The sequence below is a fragment of the Lepidochelys olivacea genome, assembly GCF_965140295.1.
Source record: "Lepidochelys olivacea isolate rLepOli2 genome assembly, chromosome: 15".
Taxonomy (NCBI): Eukaryota; Metazoa; Chordata; order Testudines; family Cheloniidae; genus Lepidochelys; species Lepidochelys olivacea.
In genome coordinates this window covers 16,349,692-16,371,814 of record NC_140425.1, presented here as the reverse complement: position 1 = coordinate 16,371,814, position 22,123 = coordinate 16,349,692, and the positions used below count along the sequence as shown (strand labels likewise).

Below are 22,123 nucleotides of genomic sequence, written 5' to 3'. Positions count from 1 at the left end.
AAATAAGTCCACAAAGATTCTATCACTGTAAATAACACTTTACACTCCACAGCACCTTTGCCTTCCTTCTGTCCTGCAGGGCTCACACCAAGAGCCACACACTAGTGTAGAATTTTCAACACAAGGGTATTGAGTTAAGCCTGAGTGATGCCATTTTCTGGTGGAGAACTTGCTCTACCGGGGAACTGCAGCTGAAGAGCGCAGCCCTGAAAGTTGGGAGCGCTGGCATGGCTAGGGGATAACATATCCAGGGTTTGAATGCTGGGAATTTTCATCTTGTTTCAGGATAGGACACACATACAGGCAAAATAATACTAATCTATTTCCCCCAAGCAAACTACCTGAAAAACTTGAATTGAACATTAACGGAATATCCATCTTTTCAAAGATATATAGAGGCTTGGCAGGATTGGATTATCAGTAAATGTCGATGGCACCGAACACATACAAACCACTGAAAAAATATTTCCATTGATAATAATCAAAATTCACTGATGGGTAAAGTGAATGAAAATGCTGCTTGAGAACTTAAGTTTAATTTAAGAATATTTACTTTGTATATTTTGACATGTGATCTGGACAATTTGTGCTTTAACGGTTGTAAAGTTTTAACTTTGTATATCTCAGTGTCTACTGTCAATAAATAATGATTGTTTGACCCTCCAGACTTCCTGCAACTGCAAAAATGTAAATAGATCCAAATAAAATACACAAAATTATGGTTTTAAGCTAACTGTGAAAATTTAAATGGATAAAAATAGAGAACATATTTAAAAATAATATTGATATTCTCCATCAAAATTACAAAAAAAAAATACAAATTGAATTCTGCCCTGCCTGGGTATTTAGCCTCAGTGCAGTACTTACAAGCAGTAGCTCCTGCCATCTGTGACTTACAAAGATAGTACATAAGTAAACATACTGCCATGTAATTTTTACTTTCAATTGCGTGTTTCTGGCAGGAAACTCTGGTGTGTGTGTTCCATTCAGTCCTGTAGATTGCTTTTTAGTTTTCAGAAATGATAGGATTAATATTTGCAGGCCAGCTGCAGAGTATCTATAGAATCAATAAGTCAACTCTGCAAATTAGGCAAAGCATCACTGTATTCAGCCTTGTGCGTTAGTGTGACATCAGTCTGCCATTGTCTGAATCCTAAAAGGTGACTGCGGAGGCCTTTAAATAAAACCTCCCTCCCTCCCATTCGTCCGTGTGAACCAGAGCCCAGGCTCAAGTGAAACATCTCCCAAGGAGGCGCGGGCGGGCCCCTTTGGAAATCTTAGCTGCTATCAAACTGAGGGAAAGTCAGCCCCGAGCTCACGGGCGGTGCTCCCTGACGCGCATGCGTTCTAGGCCGCCCCTTCCTCATCCTTGTCGGCAGGGGGCGCGCTCTCCTGTTGCGACGCTCCAGCCGCTCTCTGTGGTTTCTCTTTAGCCCGCCGCTCTAGGCTTTCCAGGCGCTGCCCCGGCCTGGAAGCGGGACCTGCGCGCGACAAGAAAACTACAAGTCCCAACAAGCGGCGCGTTGCGACGGTGGCTGGGAAGGGCCAAGCTCCCCCCCCCCCCCGATTCTGGCCGTGTCCGTTCCTGCCCCGAGAAGCTGCGGACGCCCCCTGCCCTGGCTGACAGCGATCCCCGGCCTGGCGCGATGGAGGAGCCGAGGGCTCCCGTCACCGCCGCCGCCTCGCCCCTGGCGCTGGTGCCCCTGCAGGCCGACGGGGCCGCCGTGGCTGTGCTGCGGGAAGCGGCCCAGGAGCCCCCCAAGCGCCGTAAGAGGATCCTGGACGAGGAGAGCTACATCGAGGTGATCGGGCCGGGCCGCCTGAGGGGAGGGCGGGCCGGGCCGGGCCGCCTGAGGGGAGGGCGGGCCGGGCCGGGCCTGGGGGCGGTGGGGGCCGGAGCTGTCGGGGGCGGCGGCGGCCTGGGGCGGGAGGCCGGTGCTGTTGGAGGGAGGGGGCGGGGGATGGGGAAGGTTGGGGAGGGAGGCCAGGCCTGGCCTGTCTTGTGCGGGGTTGGGGAGGGAGGCCAGGCCTCTCTGAGGGTGGGTAGGTAGGTGGTGGGGGAGTGGCCGGGCACTTGGGTCAGAGGTTCAGTGTGAGTTGGGTCCTGTCTCCTTTTGCTCGCGAGGCACCCCCAACTTGTGCCATTCGTGAAGGGTGGGGGGGTTGACATAGCGAGCGATATTCCCCCCCCCCGGATCGGGCCCCCCACTGCGGCTCGAACCGCCGCCTCGGGGAGTCAGGCTTTGTGCCTCTTCCCAAAAGGGGCCCGGACAACTCAGCATTGCCCAGCTCATTAGAACAAGGGGGGAAAGTGGTTTCAGACACTCCAGCCACCCCGACCCACCCGTGCCAACGTGGGTGGCTTCACAGTCCTGCTGTTCTGTGTTTAAAACTGTTACCGACCCTGCTCCTGGGTGGAGAACCCAGCCGACCAGCTGGAGAAAGCACTGAGCACACAGGGAAGGGTGAAACTGACTGTGTACAAGGTGCTGCCTAATACACAGTAAACAAAGAGGAAAAATGAAGGGGAAGATACATTTTCCCAATCTTTTTAATTATAGTGGCCATAAGAGTCGTCTTTGTTTCCTGTCCAAGATTGGTGTGTAACGTTTCTGTGCCCTGCTCTGCAGTTGCTGGGTTTTGCTCCAGAGCTGGCTGCGTTTCAGCACTGTATAATATGACACCTATATGGTCTATGTTTATAAATGTTTTTCACAGAGTATTTTGGGATCCTTCAAAATTATAGGTGCTATATGTCATGACGTTTTCAAAAGGGCAGAAAAATCTGCCAGAGGGGGCTAAATGGGTCAGGTTGGATTGTTAACGGTATGTGGACCTTTTTATCTTGGGTTGTTATCCTGCTAGCCGGGGCCAGATAAGATGTAACAAAGGGTAGGTGTGAATGCAGCCTGGCGTACACCACTAGCTTTAGTTTAGCTAGTACAGCTAAAAATAGCAGTGGAGACGTCATGGCACGGACCCTGGCTCAGGCTAGCTAGGCAAGTACATACCTGAGGTTCTGGGTGGGCTTGCACAGCCAGGGCCAAACCCTGCCACTGTATCTTTACTGCTATTTTTAGCCATGCTAGCAGATGAAAGCTGGCGTGTGTATGTCTACGCAAGTTGTGATATGCGTTCGATTGCAGCATAGACATATCCAAAGTCTCTACACTCTGACAGATCTTTAGTGGCCTATTTTAAATGAGTTGGGTTCCATCCATTTCCTGATGTCTACTTCACAATGCCACCCTCACGTTTAATGCTAATTGGCGCCCTTAAGCAGTCTCAGCAAAGATGCCAGGGATTGAAGTGTAATGGTGATTAATCTCTCTTGCTCTTAGAGGTGATCCATCTAGAGATTCCCCAACTGGGGTGTATATCCCCCATGCGTGTGCAATGAGGTTATCGGGGGGCATGAGGAACTGATGGGGCTGCACTGTAGGGCTGGAGTCAGGAGGGGTTCAGTCCGGTAGGGGAGGTGGAGAGGGGTCTGTGCAAGTGGTCTCAAATGCTAGGACCAGACTCCCTGCCTGTCTCACATGCCCACTGCTTTAGCTATTGCCTGGCAGATACCCTCCTCTGCTGGGGAGGACAGTGGGGAGCTGAAGGCGGCACTTAATAAGTATTGAGTCTTGTGGGACAGAGCCACCTCCTGACTGTGGCCCCAGGACACAGTGCCCTGTCCACTTCCCCTTCTGGACAGAGCTTGCCCAGGGGAAACGGACAAGGCCGTGTTGAAGGGCTGGGGTCAGGAGGGACAGTACTAAAGGAGTGCAGCCTTCTGCTCTACTCCTGACCCCGCCTCTTCAGTGCAGCCCACTTGCTTCCCCTGTGGGTGGGAGCGAGACAGGGAGGAAGCCGGGTCTTGGGAGCCGAGACCGCGCAACTGCTGCAAGGTGAGTACAGGCCCCCATGTCCCCTGGTCCCCCTTAGAAAGAGGGGAGCATGCATGGAACGTGAATCTCCAAAGGGGGACTCATCAAATAAAGTTTGGGAACCACTGCTCTAGATCATAGCTGAGCCTGCTGCTGGGGCAGTGTCGGGGAAGCCAGCACTGGTATTGTTTGTGCATCTGTGGTACCTCTTGTGGATAAATAGGACTTCAGTATTCATATGCACTGTAGTCAATCATGGCCTTTCATGGAACCCTAAATCCTTATCCCCTTCCAAGGAATCTTCCCCAAACTGATCTTGTTTTTTCTTGCTTGCCAGATATGCTCAGAATTGTTTGTTCTGTTTTTTTTTTCTTTTCTTTTAACTATAGAGTTTGGAGAAAATTATTCAGAGGGATTTCTTTCCTGATGTTGAGAAGTTACGTGCTCAGAAGGAATACTTGGAGGCTGAAGAAAGTGGCGACTTAGAGAAAATGAGACAAATAGCTATCAAATTTGGCTCCTCACTGGGGAAATGGTCCAGGGAGACACCTGCACCATGTAAGGGCTGGCACTTGGGTGGCTGATTTCGTGGTCAGGCTATTAGTGTGGATGTGTGTCATAAAGTAAAAGATATGAAGCACTACTGTCTTTTTGTCACTTTAATGGATTGTTTTATGCTAGCAAGGTGTAAATTGTAGTGTTGTTGAGTGACTGGGAACCCAACTTACTTAAGGCACAGAATCCAACATGGTAGCTGCCTTCTGATCTAATTATGGAAAAGTACTGATTGCACAGGAGTTACCAGCCTGGATGACACAATGATGTATTGGCAGTGACTGGTATCAGCTGCTTTAGAGGAAGGGTACAAGAAACCATGCGGAGGGGTGGTTATAAAATAACCAGCCCATTGGGGAAACTGCTTCTTAACTCCCATTTGTTAGAGGTCACCTTATGCTCTGAAACATGAGGTGCTATGTCTGTTTGGAAACTCTTGGCTCTCTTTAATTCTTACTGTTATAACTCTGGATAGTCTTGTTATGTCAAGCCCTCTTCTGAATCCGGCTATGAAGCTTTATTTAATACAATGGCATATCCTTTTAATTAACATACTCCAGTGGCAACAGATGCCCTGATTATCAGAGGTTCATGTCATAGGCCTCTACTGAACTGTTAGATACCTGCTTCTATTCCAGGAATTGATTTAAAAATAAACCTAGTATAAGCTTTAAAACATTTAAAAGCATTTTAAGGTAAGAACTTGTTTAGCATCACTAAGAGATCAAGGAAGTGGCATGCAATGAAGAGAGGGATGTGCAGTGAAAAAGTATGCCAGCAAACGCCAAGTCACACTGTAAGCTGCTGTGAAGATGCTTGTAGGCAAGAAATATGTGCTGGTCAGAATATATGTGCAACTTATTTATTTATTTTAGATCCATTGTACAAAATTTGTGTGTTTCCCAGTCATTTCATTTAAGGGAGCATGCCATTTACAGGGCTTCTGGGGTGTGTGTGTGGTTTTTATTTTTCTCCTTTTGGGTTAATCTTCCCTCCTTCAGCCTGGTTTTAGGTGCTGTTTACCATGTTGGCATGTAACTCTCATGCTGGGTAATTTACAGGCTTCCCCACAGTAAACTCAGCCTCTGGTTGACTTCTTGCTATGGAGTTGGGGTGTTGGCTCGCAAAGGGGCAGCTGCCGCACTGTTGGGAACTTGCGGTGAAGGACATGTACCATTGAATGGGTTCCCTGCCTGTGGTATTGGTGTTGCCATTTGCGACTGGCATTGCCCCGAGTGAGGGCTACCGTGGAACACAAATCATTGCCTGCTTTTATCTGTCATTGTTTGAGATAAAATAAAGAATGCTTCGAATGCAATCTCCGCCCGCCCCCCACTGAAATCAATGGGGAATCTTGCCATTGGTGCCCAGCAGGAGTAGGACCAGTTATCTAGTTGAGCTGAAACTTCATCAGTGTTTGGAACTGATTTACACAGACGTCGTTTTAAACCCTTCCCTAACTCTAGTTAAAGAATTCCTCCTTCTTAACCACAATCTGTAGGTCATCTGAGACTAATGAGAGCTGGCAGACAGGTCCCCCGAAGAGGTTGCAGCTTCTTGCTCATCCACTAGGGGTAACATGATGATGATCTGCTCCCCATTTTTGTAACACATGCTGGGATTTATTTCTCTGGCACAGATGTTACTCCAGCCACGTTTGAAACACCCGAAGTGCACCCAGGCGCCTCTTCCTTGTTGAACAAGCCCAAGGTTGGGATCAAAGCTGCGGAGGAAGGTAGGGAAGGGGCTATCCTCTTTATTTGGGTTCTCCAGCAGGAGGGGAAATATTGCTGTGCATGTTATTAGGTGTTAACCTTCCACTAAAGTGGCGCCTTCTAATATCTGTGCTAAGTGAAACTCCATCACAGGTTGGGTGGGATGTGGGCCTGCCTGGATCAATAACCATCTCTGACGTGAGAACTTCATTGCTTCCCAAGAAAAGGGTTTCTGCCTGGGCAAGGTGGCAGGAACACAGCTATTCATGTACAGAACAGTATGAACACGGACGTGTCATCTGGCGGCAAACTACTTCTGAATTGTCCTTTAATGTGAATAAATGAATGATCCTGAAGGGGATGGGTGTGGGAAAGGGTCACTGATCCTTCAATAAGTCAAGTCAATACTACTACTCTGTACGTCATATGTACTTTCATTTTGGATACAGATTCCTCACCAGTGCTCAAGTTAAGAGTGGACCAGTGGGGGAAAATACTTGCATGGGGGATTAATAACCAGGCATTGCTCATTACAGAAAGGGGAGTGTGAGCCTCTTCCTCAGACTTATTCCCTCATCTCTCTAGGAGAAGTGGAGAAAGAACAGAGTAAGGACACTCTTCCCAGCCTGGACAGCTTCTTAACAAAACACACTAGTGAGGATAATGCTTCATTTGAGCAGATCATGGAAGTGGCCAAAGAGAAGGAAAAGGCCAGGCATTCTTGGCTGTATGAAGCAGAAGAGGAGTTTGCCCAGGTGGGGAAATGGCTCCTGAGTAGCTGAGCTTTTCTAACATAGTACTGTGGACAAGTGCTGTCGTCTGTTTAACCAAATGAGGGAGAAAGATGGTTTATAGTTTCTCTCTTGCCTTTGGCAGGGAGAAGAGAGAATATTAAGTTCCATTCTATTGTTGAGTCCCACTAGAACCCACTGTGATTGTTCCTTGTCTCTAGATATGTGACTGTTGAATTAATCATACTGATGCATCAAGGATAAAACACTGACTGCTTGGTTTTGAGTTGTGTGTGCATGAGGCAGTGAGATCTAGCATACAGAGCTAGGAACTCTGGAGTTTAATCCTGGCTCTGCCCCAATTTGCTGTAGCATTTGACAACTCACTAAACCTCTTTGTGCTGCTGTTGTTCCCATCTAGAGCATGGGGATAATATTGACATACCCCAGGGATGCTGAGGATATACGTTATACAGAGCTTTGAAAATATGAAGCACTGTCTAAGTACAAGTATTAGAATTCTTGGCAACAACCTTAGCGAGCTGTTGAACAGCTCTTCGTATTCATCTGTCAATGCCTTATTCTTTGGCAGACAAATTCTTGATCTTTTTCAATTATTGGCATTCAGAATCCTCTGTGTTGCTAATATGAAGTGTGTTAAATATGACCAGAAACACTGAAAAAGTGTCTTGTCTAGTTAATAAAGTTTTATGGGACTTGGGGAAGGGGAAGCTGTTACTGGTGCGGGGAGCTCTGCTGTCAGTATTTCTAGAGGACCACTCAGCATTTAATCTCAAAGAGCTTTGTGAACTTAAGTTTACAAAGATTCTGTAACAAATAATGTGCACTTTTTTTTAGCCCCGTATACATCCTGTCCACTCAAAAGATCTGATACCAAAGTTAAAAGGCCAACACCAGAGTAGCAGTCTCAAAACACAGTGATTGAGTCAGCCTGGGGCACAGAAGAGAGAGAGCCCTGGAATGCCTTCTTGCATTTCTCTAATATTTGCACCTCTTCCTTTAAACTTGGTATCTTATTTTATAGCCGTTGTCTCTGGTCTCTTCAGATAAATCCAGTCTCTGAACTGCTCTTCTCTGAAAGACACAAGATGTAAAAGATGAAAAGCAGAGCATCAAGCAGATGAATTTTCAAGCTTATTTTCAGTCTGAAATGAGAATCTGCAATTCAGGCTTTGTTTTAAATTTGATTCCAGCGACGACTTGAGAATCTGGCACTTCCCTCAGCAGAGCAGCAGGCGCTGGAGAGCGGGAAAGCTGGCGTGGAGACCTGGGAGTACAAGGCTCAGAATTCCCTGATGTATTACCCAGCAGGTAAAGCAAACTGGCCCCTTAAGAGGCATCAGCAGATTTGGAAACATGCACTGGTTCCGGTGGGTGGATGTCACAAAGCACCTGCATTTCCGTTTTGCTTTCCCCAGCACTTGTTCAGGTACCTGACTTGCTGTCATTGTGGTAAGATTGCACTTTGCAGCTTTTCCTTCTGCAAGGCAGGGATATGCTCAGTTTCATTCTTTCCCATGTCATTCCTGCGTTGTTTCGACCCTGCTGCCATTTGTCATCCTGTCGCTCATTACCCACGTTGCAGTGGCTGTTTGTTTTCAGGAGTCCTAGCTCCTTCCTATTGGGTTTGTCTTGTTAATGAGCACTTTCAGTTCCCCTCTTTCCTCCTACCGTCCTACTCAGCTCTGTATATGTGGGCTTTGCTGGTCCCTTGGCTGCCGTCTAAAAGGCAATGGGATCCTTTAACAAACCCAGACTGGGCCTCGATGCCTTTTTTGGCTATGAATGCATGGTAAATAACCTTCATGTGAAATGTGGGAACTCTTATGTGTTTCCTGGTTTTCTAATGTAGCCTTGATTTTGTCCTGGTTTTTCAGGTGGTAGGTTAGACACCTAACTGCATTAATGTGAACTTTATTTTAAATGGGTGGAAATGGCAAAATATAATTGCATCTGTACATTGTGTCTTGCAGAACTGTGTAATGATCCCTGAGATTGTTTGTTTGGGGGCTTTAGGTCAGCCAGCCCCCTGTTAGTGGGCCCTCAGCCCTTTCCTTGATGTCTTGGCTTGCCGTTCCAGGTGTGCCCGATGAGGATGATGTGTTTAAGAAGCCTCGAGAAGTTGTCCATAGAAACACCCGCTTTCTGAGAGATCCATTCAGCCAAGCTGTGAGCAAATCCCAGCTCCAGCAGGCAGCAGCCCTCAATGCCCAGGTTCGTTTACAGACAGGACATGCTTGTGACTGAAATACCCCTCATTGGGAGAGGTGCATGAGTTATGAGAACTGAACGTGGCAAATGTGCCTAATTGTCTGCTTTCTCCAAGTGCACCCGATTGATGCCAGCTTTTCTGTTCTAGTACAAACAGGGCAAAGTAGGGCCAGATGGGAAGGAGCTGATCCCTCAGGAGTCTCCAAAAGTGAATGGATATGGATTTGTGGCCACCCCTTCTCCTGCCCCTGGTAAGAAGAGACTTTTTTTTGCTCTGACGTAAAAGCGAAGTAGTTTGCAATGCTGTCCTGTTCCACTGACCTTTTGATGAACACTCCACCCTAGGAGTCAATGCTTCTTTAATCGGGCAGCTTTGACTTCGACTCTGTATGTCTGCTGAGCCAATGGGTCTCTGGGATAGAGAATATGCCAATTTAATGCTCTGTCAAGTCTCAGTCCAAAGATAGAAACGATGCTGGGCTCAGGAGGCTCTGAGACGTGGATGCTGCTTCGCTGGACTTGGGTCGAATGGACTAGATCGTCCTAGGAGAGGCTTATAGGAACTCTGAGGGGAGCATGGCACTTGTAACTTTCTGGTGGTGATTGTCTCTCTAGTGCCTATATCCAAGGATCTCAAAGCATTTCACAAACATTTACCCCTCCCCCCAGCAGTTCTATTCTATATAGATCGTTTTATACAGTACTCATCACTGAAGTAGCTGAGTGCCTTCCAGTAGTGCATTAAGCACATCTGTCACGTGGTGTTTGTTCTGCCCTCCTCTTCCCCAGAGGGAGAAGCGTGTGGGGGAGTGTCATGTTTTGGGAACGCTTTTTGTTTTGTCTCGTTTTGTTTTCCAGTTGTTAACTGTTAAATACATTTACTGGTTGCTACGTGCTTATATTGGTGAAGGCACGTCAAAGAAATGGGCCTTGCACTTGAAGTGGAAAGTGGGGAGGTTTGTGATAGTCCTCGGCTCTGGAGGGAATTCATTCCACAGTCTTAGGCCACCCCGGGAGAAGGCTCTGGTCTTTTAGATAACCTGGACCCATGCCATGGGAAGCCAGTGTAGAGAGCGGAGGACAGGTGTGATGTGCTCGCAGCAGCCTGTGCTGCTGAGGAGATGTGCTGCGGTGTTTTGTCCTAACGGGAGTTTCGGTTTCATGCCCAGGAGTATCGTGTTGCTGTACTCCTGTCGAGCAGTGATGAAGACATGAATAACTGAGGGCGGGTCTTCATCTGCCAGGATGGTACAGAGTGTCCTAGCCAACTGGAGATGATAGAAAGCATTACTCCCAGCTGTTGCTATGTGAGAGTTCAGCGTCAGTGAGGAATCCAAGTCCTCCTAGACTATGGACTGATGTGACCAATTGTGCATCAATCAAAGGAGATTGCACCATGGCTGCCAACTCCTCAAAATACCTTTCTCTGCCCACCAGCATCACCTGTGTTTTGTTCGGGTTCTGTCAGCTGTTCTTCGTCCGTGAGCTGATCTCAGCCAAGCACTGGGCCATCGTGGTGCTAGTGATGTGGACATATGATGTGAAGGACAGGGAGAGCTGTGTGTCATCTGCATGTTAGTGGCACTTGAGTCCATGTCTGTTGAGCAGTTCACCTAGTGGCTGCATGTAGATATTGAGAAGGTCTAGAGAGAGAATTGATCCTTGTAGAACCCACAAGTGAGGGGTAGTAGTGGAGGTGCAGTTTCCCGTCACTACTCTTTGGGTGCATTCCTCCAGGAAGGACTGAAACCACTTTAGCACGTTACCCTGGACTCCTGCCACCCCTCTCAGGTAAGATCATAGCATCTCATGGTCAACAGTGTTGAAAACTGCAGAGAAGCTCAGGAGGATGAGAATGGAGTCTGTCTGCCCTCTAGCCACTGGCAGCAGGAGATCATCCAGCAGTGCAACTAAAGCAGTTTCAGTTTTGTATCCTGGTGTGAATACAGATTGTGCCGGGTCTAGAACGTTGGCCTCTGTTAGATGAGCTGCTAGTTGGCCTCTTGCTAGCTTCTTTGTAAACTTGCTCAGGAATGGGAGGTTTGACATGGGCTGAAAGATAACTAGGACTGAAGTATCCAGAGTGAGTTTCTTTGGTGTTGGTAGGACTGGAAGAGCAGATTCTGGCTGTTTTAGTTGGGAGCGGCACTGTTGTGAAAGAGGGTCACAAACACGCCTGGAGCGGTGTGAGTCAGATTCACAAGTCTTGTGTCGGGACACTTTTAGGGTGTCCACAACCTCTTGGTGAGTGAGTGCCCTGAACTCTGGGAATGCAAGTGGGTTGATGGGTGCAGGTAGAGTGGATCCATGCTGGTTGAGAAGCCTTCCTGAACGTGTGGGATCTTTTCAGCAAAGTAAGATAGCTCTTCGCAGCACTTGGTGCCCTGCTCTGATGCAGGTTGTGGGTGGTCTGGATTAATGGTGTGGTTTGCCACCCTGGATAGCTCCTTGGGAGGGATTTGGCAGCTTTAGTGGAGGCTGATAGGAAGTTCTCTAGGCAGGTAATACAGCCTCAGCACAGGCTTTGAGGAATTCAGTATGTTTCATTCTGTCGGAATCCGCCTTTGTTTTTTGCCCTTGGTGCTTGATTCATAGATATTTAGGTCAGAAGGGACCATTATGATCATCTAGTCTGACCTCCTGTACAATGCAGGGTTGTAGATATTGCTTGAGTTTGGGCTCCTCTCTTTTCATGCAGCGCAGGGTGTCAGAAAACCAAGGAAATCTGTGAGACTGACGGGGAGAAAGGGACTGTTAGGAGCCAGTGGGTCAATGGTTGAGGCCAGTTCACAATGGTAATGATTCAACAGTTCAGCGTTCCAACTTATCCAAAGGGCAGCCCCTGTACTAGGATAGATCCATTAACAGCACGCTGGGGTTTTGTGCCATTCTGATCCAAACAGATTCTCTGTGCTCCCTAGTGCATTGCAAGCTCCTGTTCATTTTACAATCCATTATCACCACTCCCAATCTCCCTCAGCCCTACGGCTTTCTCTCCCTCCCTTTGAATAGATCTGTATTGTGTAGTCTATACGATGACCTCTCTGTTACTTCATAAGAATCTAATGGGCTCTGTTTTTATTGGGGGCTAACTGATTTTATGCTGACCTTCCTGCGACCATTTTATTTTTAGTCATTCGTATTGAAGACTGGGGATCCTTGTGTCCTTTCCAGCACCTGGCAAAGCCTGCAGCTGGCATGCTCAGTGCAGTTCCTTTCCATGGTATAAATATTCTCTAAGACAGAAATCAGTTAGGGGGAAGATCCCATGGTTTATCCTGATAAGCCAGCTACTAGATCAGGCTCTGGGAAATTGTCCTGCAGCTCTAGATATTGGTAAAGGGATGGTGTATCTTTCCTACAGGGAGTGTGATCGTCTCTGTAGTGATGGCTGTTCCATTGGCTGACCAGTGATTTATGCTGTTTCATAACCAGCTTCTGTTAACCGTTGTGGGGAGAAGACCGCCCCTGTGTTAGGGCAGAGCACACGCATTCTGGGTGTTGCAGTCTCTACAAATGTCTTGCATCCCAGACTGACTCTTCTTAACTTGTTGCTAGGTGTGAACGACTCTCCTCTTATGACGTGGGGTGAGATAGAGAGCACCCCATTGCGAGTAGATGGGTCAGAAACGCCGTATGTGGACAGGACACCTGGACCGGCCTTTAAGGTATTCCATGTCAGATTTCAGCACTCAGATCTTTTGGGGGATGGACTGGGGTGGTGGGGCAGGGGAGCAGTCACTTATAGACTAACATTTATTATTGTAGGGGTTATGACTTGGCTGTGGTACTGGCTATCTAGGCCCTATGGGTAGAGTTTAGCTGGATAAAATGCTCTGGCCATGAGGGCTCCTGGTCCATCCCAGGCATCCTGAGGTTGAATATTCTGGGGTTCTCCAAGAGTCTGGAGAAGAGGAGGGTGTCTCATTTTTGGGATTTGATATATAAGTAGATTAGGGAGTCTTAAATCAAACTTTTCCTGCTGGGTGGCTTCCTTCCAGCTTGGCCCTGCTGGCCCATCACCACCAGCTGAGACATCTGAGTCCAGTGAGGTTTGGGGAGGTGGCTTGGCTCTACTAACTGCATCTCACCTCAGATGCAGGACGTCTCTCATTCCCTACCTGGAGAACAGTGAGCACCTTTTGGGTGTGATTCCTGAGGATAGCAGCAGTGGAATTCTTCTATCTCCGTTTTGTCAGACCTGGGCAGTGCAGTTGGTTGGTTTTCCCAGAGCTTAGCAATGATTGGGGCTTGGATGAGAGCTGAGTGGCTGAAGGCTGACCCAGGTAAAACAGAGGTGATACATTTTGTTTAGGGAAGACAACTGGAGGAAATGCCAGAGTTCAGCTCAGCCAAGGAGGCAGTTACTGTTTTACCATTTTTGTTACACAGATCTTCAGCTTGGGGATTCTGCTGTATCTTCAACTGCCTCTGGCTGTCCAGATAGCAGCAAAGCTAAGAGTGGGTTCTCTTCCCCTCCCATCCTTAATGTAGATCCTTACGGGTTGGACTCCAGCTATGAATGGGCTTGGTTAGCAGCCTGGAGACTTACCTGGTTTGGTGTATTTACAGATCCTGGAGCCTGGGCGCAGAGAGCGGTTAGGACTCAAGATGGCCAATGAGGCGGCTGCTAAAAACCGAGCGAAGAAACAGGAAGCGTTAAGAAGAGTCACGGAAAACTTGGCCAAGTGAGACGTCTCCATATTAAACTGTCCCTGGCAGTGGGGGAGAATAGCAAGTGCTGTCTAGTAAGAGTTAAATCAGTATGCATAGAGGAAAGGCATTTGGGTGAGGAGAAGGAGTACAAGGATCAGGAGAAGGAGGGGCTTTGAGAAGCAAGAATGGATACACTCAAACTGGGAGGAGACTTTAGATGTGAACAAGCCCAGTTTCTAGGAGAAGGCTGTTGGCAGTACGGTAGAGAGGCATGTACTTTGGGAACTCTCCTCCCAGGCCAAACTGCCCTTGCTCCAGGAGGGTAAGTGCCCCAAATGATCACAAAAGGCAGAGACGTTCCAGGACTTGGTTGTTTGGGGTAGGGACGGAGAGGATTCAATGGACCTAAAGAGAAGGCAAGGGAGCATTGCTCGCATTCGGGGGGCTCCTGCCATTAATCAGAGAGAGAGACACGGGGCTGAGGTTTAACCACACAAGTGGGAGGAGAGTTCAGGCATTGCTGCCAGAAGAGCAGAATGGCCAGGCTCTGTCCTGAGCTGTGCTCTGAATGATTCAAGTAATGCAGGAGTGGAAGGAGAAGGGAGCGTGCGAGTCAGAGTTTGCAGGGCCTGGGAGGTGCTGCATCTGTTCAGTGATCTGTGTGCTCTCTGATACACAGCTTTTGCATTTTAAAACTATTCTGCTTCTATTGCAGCCTCACTCCAAAAGGACTGAGTCCAGCTATGTCACCAGCATTGCAACGACTAGTAAACAGGACGGCGAGCAAATACACTGACAAAGCCCTGCGAGCCAGTTATACCCCTTCTCCAGCACACCCAGGAACCCCTGGATATAAGACCCCAGCAGGAGGGTCTCGCACCCCCACTAGCACCCCACCTCCTAGGACTGTCTCTGAGATGCCAGTAACACAAGATCCCGCTTCAATCACAGACAACCTGCTGCAGCTCCCTAAAAGACGAAAGGCATCTGATTTCTTCTGAATACAACCTTCACCAGCAGGGCTGTGTGCAAGCTGAGAGCAGTATGCGCTGCCAGGAGCAAGGGGCATTTGCTTAAAGCTGCTAGAATGTCATCTAGCAGTTGCTGGATTGGGGACCATTTCTGCCCTCAAGTAGTGCATAGTTCCCGCACTTGACATGCCATTACTAGAACAAGAGTGGAGCAGTGTGCAACATGCATTTTGGAAGCAGACTATTTACCAGTGTGGTATAAGTTCTCTTCATACCACGTGGACATGTTACACAGAATTGGTAGGGGACAAGGTCGTTTCCAGAAATAGCAAAAAAGGGCTTGGACTTTTGGAAAATAGCCAGAAATGTTTGGAATATTTTTTTGTAATTCTCCTTGTTTTTTTTAAAAAGCGTGACCCTGCTGACTGCATTTGAGTGCCTCTCTTTCTGTACAGATGTCTATTTATAAAATAGCAAGCCTTTGTATTAAGGCCTGAACCAAGGTGTGAAACTTCCTTGCTTATGGCTGTGTGTTCCACTGAAAAATGCTGTTCTGCTGAGTAAAGAAGAGATGTAGGCAAGTCTCCGTATTCTTTCCTCTTCCAATCCCAATTCTGCATAGAAAGAGCCAAAATACCAGAAAGCCTCTCTCTAACTTTCCATCCATTTAAACTGCACTCTTTAGTGTCCAACAGGCCCATTGGTGAGCATTAGTCCTTTGAGGACACAGAGGAGCAGCCTTCAGTGCACACATTTTCTATTCGTCTGCCCTCCTGGGTAGAGTCCAGAAATGTGGCAAGTATTTTTGCCCTGCAGTGAAGTACAGCAGGAGCTATTTATGGGAGTGCACATCTGAAATACCCAGCAAGTTGTAGATGTCATAAAGAACTTTGGAAATCTTAGAATCTGAGCAGAACAAACAAGTCGTCAGAGTTTGATCTGAAGCACACCAGCATTTTACAGTGCTCTGACATTGAATGCAGTCATTTGGGGGAGAGGTCAGCCTGGGACAGTGAAATTTACTGTTGCTGTGGCATCACCTTTCAAGTGAGGCTTTATTCTTTTTTTAAAAAAAAAGGGGGGGGTCAAAGTGGAAGGTCAGCAGCCTTTGTGTAGTTTCTTGTGCACTAGGAAAGTGCTCCTCACTGCCTCTGGTTACAAGGAATGCATCACTGGCTTTTTATGTGTGTGTCAAATATAATCATTGCAAATAAAGCTGTCACCTTGACCATCTGATGTGGTTTAGAGAGCCACAACACAGCTCCATATGGTCCTGATCCAGTTTCCACTGACTTCAATGGCCAGCTTCTCATTTACTTCAGTGGCCATTGGCTCAGGCTGTATTTGAATTGGTGAGATCAGTTGGTTTTTCCAAGGTATAAAATTCTATTATTATTATTATTATTTTTTAATGGCCAATCTCTCTCTGTCTTGCTCTTTAAAAGTAGAACTTTCTGTACAAGCTTGAAAGTCTCTGATCCCCCATCATTCACTTCAGCAAGCTGTATTTTCTGCCTTGCTCTGCTTGGCAGCAAAAGAGTCAGGCTGACAGAGGATAACCACGATGGCAACAAGTGCTGAGCGAATGCATTCACACGGCTCACTTGTGGAGAGCGTGGAAGTAGGGGTGAGAGATGTTTCTAAAACCTACAGAATGTTATTTTTATTAATGTTACAATTCAAGGTTAGAAAAATCTGCTTTAATGAATGGAAGCATTTTCTGGTGAGGGAGTGGGGCATAAACTGTTCGTTTTGGCAGACATGAGCTTTCACTTACTAAATATTTCTGTTGCGCTGTTGTGAAGAGAGCTTGGCAAATGTAAACAATGCATCGCCTTCCTCCCTCTGCAGATGGTGCCAGTGCTGCCCCTCGCTCTGCCCTGCAGCAGCAGAGTGAAATTCAGACTGGGGTCAGTTTCACAACTGCTGCTGTTCAGAACACCCTGGTGGCCGTGGTTTGGGAAGGCTGTGAGTAGGAGCTGGAGTGATTGGTGGGAAAGTTAGACCTAGAAAGTTCCCTAGCTGCCCCTCTTCTCATCCCTCCCTTTTCCCTGGCTCCTTCAGCAGCCTGGAGGAGGGATATGGAGTAGTGGAGACACACCTCCCCCGGTGGCTCGCAGCAACCAGGAGGCTGCAGCAAAGGGAAAAGAGGAAACTCCTCCCTTCCAGCAGCTAAAGGTGATTCAACACCTAGCAGCCGATGGTGGAGACAATCGATAAAGCCTATAACCGCTGCCCATGGAATGCGGCTCACAGTAATTGCCAGGACTCTCCCCCTTCTCACCAGGCAGGGTCTGTGCTGTGGGAGAGGAGCTGGCCTTCTCAGCAAAGGGGTCAGGGGGAGTGAGTCCTGGACCTCACTGCTATGCCCCTCTCCCAATTACTTTTGTAGCTGCTGAGGGCGAGCAGGGATCTGGTACTTCCCTCTTCCCTGCTTCTAAATTGTAGTAAAGATTTAGCTCACTCAGGTATTGTAACCAATTGCTGTGCTTTTCTCAAAGATGCTGAATGTTTGTAATAGCATCCCCCAGGCAGGGATTGGTGTATAACTGTAGGGAATTATTTACAGAATGTACAAAAAGTACTGTTTAAAAACCAAACTACTGCTTGAGTTATTGGTGTGGTTTTAAAGCTATTCCAGTGGGAGTGGGTGGTATGGCCCTTTTCTAGTAGGGCAGTGACCACCATGTCAAGCGTGACTTTTGTAAAACTAACTGGGGCTACTTGCAATCCCTCCTTCAGGGGAAAGGGGACTCGGCAGTTGACCCTACATGGGTGGTGCTAACCAGAACCTGATTTTCCCCATGCAATGCCCAGGAAAAAGCTAACACTGTTCCGGATCTCCCTCCCTGCTCAGGTTGACAAGAACGTCACCGCTGGTTATTCCTAAATTGTTAATGTGACACTGGAAAGTTGTTTATAAAATGGGACAGTTCAGTGGAACATGGTCACTTGAAGGTTGGGCAGCTTGAAAAAAAGAATCCAAAGTAGTTTCAAACTCTACAGCTGCCCCTGAGTCCCTCCAGCCACTTTATGGCTTTACAATCACATTTCAAAATGCTCCATTTCTTTCGTGAATTAATCCAGTACCTGCCTCAGAGTCTGTCACAAACAACAGGAGACATATATTAGCTAGACACAGTGCTGTCAAATTTACAAAGTAAAAGTGAAGTGAGGCAAATCCTGAGTTCCAGTAATCTCAGGTGTTACTTCTAACAGAAGGCACGTTTCCAGGCCCAGCTACGGTTTGTAAGGGAGGGCGTCCCCTTCGCTGCATTAAACAATAATAGTTCCCTGTTATTAGAATATGACAAATCTAGGGGTCTTAGTAGTGCAGTTTGCCTTTTCCCTACAGGTAAGTAGATCAGCACTTGTAATCAATTGCATATCAGCGCTCCATTTACACTGTGACATGGTTTAGCAAAATCCATTTCTCTGCATCAGAAAATGAAGAGGGGGGGAAAAAAAAGAGCCAAGCCTGCTGTTGTGATGCTGCTGCATTGAATCGCTAGTAAATCTTAGTGAGGTGAGAAATTGGCCCACCCAATAACTCCAGCAACACTGCGGCACTGGACTATGAAAGGAAACCGTGACCCTTTTTCCCTATGCATGTAACAGAACAGGCTGGGAGAGGGCTAGCTGCCACTGTGTTAATGCCCAAATGTGAAAGGGGCATGAGATTGTGATGAAACATTGCGCAAAAGAAACCTTAACTCACCGCAGCATTTCAGCATTCAACCGTGAGGCAGCTATGGAAAAAGTACTCCATAGGCCTGATGTGAATTGGGCATACAAATCTATTAGATGGCTTGGAAAATCTACCTCCTTATTTAACCCTTCAATTCAGCAACATGGTTACTAAGAAGAAAATTTAATAGAATTGCTATAAAATAATTGCTTGTTATGAATGGACTTTACTTTCTCCTGTTCCGGGCTCTTGTTTTTCAAAACTAACTTCATCGTCTTATTCATTAGTTGTGCTGATGCCATGCAAACGACTCTTGCAGGTGGCTATTCTTTAGTCATCACCATTTTTGATCCCTGTTCTTTGCATTTCATCTGTAAGGTCATTAACTTCCTCTTGCTCTTCTTCGGGAACGGCATCCTCTGCTTCTGGTACTGCCTCCAATCTGGGTACTGCTTTAAACTCCGTTTTGTAATCTGGTCTATCTGGCTGAGATTCCTCCGGGGGTTCTATTTCCTGTTTGTGCTCTGACTTTAACTTGCCAAGATTCCGAGAACACTCTCCCTCTTTTACAAATGAAGTTGCTGAAGGAACTCTGGATTTTGGAGTATGCATCCAAATATGATTTAAAATCTCATCTATGTGCAACCTCCGAGCCACGTCTGGCTGCAGCATGCGGTAAATAAGATCTTTGCATTCAACTGTCAAGTTTTTAGACCTGGGAAAGTGCACTCTGTGTTCTTTCTGAATCTTTAGCATTTTTCTAATGTTTGAGTCGTCATATGGCATTGATCCACAGACCATTATATACAAAATAACACCCAGACTCCATATGTCATAAATCTTAGGCTGATAGGGAATGCCTTGTAACACTTCAGGGGCTGCATACGCAGCAGAACCACAGAAGGTTTTACTGAGAATAACTTTGCCATTTTCATCTCGAGTCAGTCGTCTGGAAAAGCCAAAGTCTGACAGTTTGATATTAAAGTCTTTGTCTAGAAGGAGGTTCTCACATTTCAAATCCCTGTGGACAATATCCAAATCGTGGCAGTACTTGATGGCAGAAGACAGCTGGCGAAACATCTTGCGAGCTACATCTTCAGTCAAAGCCCCTTTGCTCTTGATGAACTCCAGTAAGTCTCCTTTTGTACCCAGCTCCATCACAATGTAGACTTTGCCATCAGAGGTCTCAAAAATCTCATAGGTTTTGACCACGGAGCAGTGATTCACTTTTGCTAAAATCTCTATTTCTCTGGGGAGAAATCTTTCCAGGAAGTCATGAGGAGCTTTTTTCCGGTCTATGATCTTTACTGCTACATCAAATTTCAGTCGATCGGAGTAGGCAGATTTCACTTTAGCATAAGACCCTTCTCCCAAATTTCCCCCCATGATGTAGCCTCTCTTTTTAAGGACTGCAACATCATCCATGGTGCCAGAGGCAACAAGTGATTCATAAGTTGAAGTTGACTGTGCATCACGTATGCCAGAAGCCTGTTGTTATATATTCCATGGTGGCCATCTGAGATGCCCTGCTTCTCTTGAGTTAGATGTTGTAGAATCTTCAGCATTGTTTAATGTATGATGTGGGGCTATGATGTCACAAATCAGAGCTGCTGTTACTAGGGGTTAGTGAATTTAAATGCCTTTGTCAGACCTACTGAAAAGCAACTGGAAGCCAAAAACCAAAGCAACATTCCAGCACATCATCCACAAGCACTGTCGCCTTGTTTTTGTACTGTAACATCCTGGTAAAATGATTATTCCATTCACTCTCACAAGAGGAGAAGAGAAATAATTGAAGTGTTTTTTCCATTCTTTGGCTATGGAAAGTATTTGATTCCTGTGCTTTGATACTTATGTATGCTTCTTAGCCTGCTACTCCATTTTGTATTTTGATCATAGCTTGGCTAAGAGAACTGATTGGTTTCAGTTATAGGATACTTCTTTTTGTGTGTGTCTTATGAAAGTAAAATGAACACAACGGGAGTCTACAGAACAGCAAACACACACAACTCTAGGGAACAGCTTTCTCTTTTAAATCTGTTTTTGTCCAGTTTTAGAAATGTTGTTCCATGAGATAAAATGAACAAGGATATGGTTATAATGTTGCTTCTAAAATACATTCTATTTGCTGTAGCATAAAAACTAAGGAAAATCACCGGTTCAGAAAATACTCTAAAACCTCTTCTGAAATAAGTAGAGCACAGTCAGGAGAAATTGTAATTATTCAAAGGCTTGAAGCTTTGGGCTTTTCAAATTTAATACATCAAACCAATCTTTACTTTGCTTCCTACCACTGCTTTTAAATGTTCAGTTTTAATAATCTACTCTAATTTAACAATGGCCATGTTTGGTTGGTTTTTTTTTTTGCATTTTACTCCCGTAGGACAATCCGAACTAGATGCATTAGTGGCACTGTCTGGCATATATGTCAGAGCTCGATCGGATTGTGTCATGAGTGTCCAGCACCGCAGCAGAATGTTTAAATTCCAAAAGAAAACTTTCCCCTAGAAGCTAAATTGTGTGTACATGCTTCCACACCCTTTTATCTGGGGCTTCTGTTTTTTTTTTTTTTTTTTGGGTGGGGGTGTATTAATTTCACTTTGGGGAGGTTATTTTTAGCAATTTGAGTTTTGTCCAAAAATTGGGGCTTTCTCTTTGTATATATTGTAATGAATAATGTAGATTTTATTCCTTACTTATTACAGTAATATACTAATGACTGTAGTACTGTTTCAAACTGCACTAAGTTAAAGTGCACTAGGGAACCCCTAGTGCATACAAGTAGGGTCTACATGGACCAAGTAAGATGCAGCATGTTAGCGTGTTTTAGAGATCACACCCTAGAAGTCCCTTCTACTGCTCCATGTAGACAAGCCCTTGGGTACAAGTAACAATTTCTGGTGTTCTTTGGGATAAACACTGCTTTTTGTTTTATATTGGGGGTGTTTTTCAGTTAAAACTAAAAATCAGAAGCCCTATATATGTCTCATAAACATACACACTTATATGTGTTTACATGGAGCCACTGGTTGTGGTTCCATACTGAAAGTTGAGTTTTGCCCTTAAAGCAGGGATTCAGCCAGTTTATGTAAGAAGAATATAGCCTCAAAATTACAGCACTTATGCTTTGTGGACAGAATAAGTTTTCCGAGAATTTACAAGTAAATCCTTTAAATTGTTTGAATGAAATGAATTTTAAAATGGGTTGTTTAAGAACTGTAGTACTTTTATTATTCTTTGTCCTGGACAATATTAATAGAGTAACATACTCTTAAAATGTCCATCTCATTAAAAAGTATTGAAACCTCATAGGCTATATTTGAAGAACTTAAGTTGTAAGTGAGCTAAGTTATTAATAAGTGTTATGTCTAATTTGTCATTATATAGATGGGGCAGCTCATGATGCTCTTTATTGGAACCACTATGATATAAAAGACAATTCAACTAACCACAAACTTTTCTGTACAGCTAATGTGCATGATACAGTTCTATTGTTTTAAGGCGTCTGCGATCTAGAGAGTCAAATTCCAGTTTCATATCTTGGAAATATACATGCAATGTATAATATATGAATGAAATGTGGAAAAAATATTCTGGATAGCTCAAACAAAGTACAAGCCATACTCCCCACTACACTCCAACTGCTTGGGGCTCCAGAGGAGCTTTGGGCTCCTCTGGAGATGCAGAGCAACTGTAAATC

General features: G+C 45.9%; 1 protein-coding gene and 1 pseudogene across 2 annotated transcripts; one reads left to right on the top strand and one right to left on the bottom strand.

Annotated features, from left to right (window-relative positions):
- The first annotated feature begins 1,447 nt into the window (after window positions 1-1,447).
- ESS2 (ess-2 splicing factor homolog) lies at window positions 1,448-15,963 on the top strand. Its single transcript, XM_084649210.1, has 10 exons — window positions 1,448-1,802; window positions 4,265-4,433; window positions 6,070-6,165; window positions 6,731-6,900; window positions 8,091-8,208; window positions 8,978-9,111; window positions 9,257-9,359; window positions 12,667-12,776; window positions 13,681-13,796; window positions 14,480-15,963. The coding sequence occupies exons 1-10, from the start codon at window positions 1,647-1,649 to the stop codon at window positions 14,763-14,765; spliced, it is 1,458 nt and encodes a 485-aa protein (XP_084505336.1). The 5' UTR covers window positions 1,448-1,646; the 3' UTR covers window positions 14,766-15,963.
- Window positions 15,964-18,704: 2,741 nt separating this feature from the next.
- Window positions 18,705-20,963, bottom strand: LOC311531825 (testis-specific serine/threonine-protein kinase 2 pseudogene; annotated as a pseudogene). The gene has a single exon. The product of its transcript is annotated as a testis-specific serine/threonine-protein kinase 2 pseudogene (transcript).
- Window positions 20,964-22,123: the final 1,160 nt, after the last annotated feature.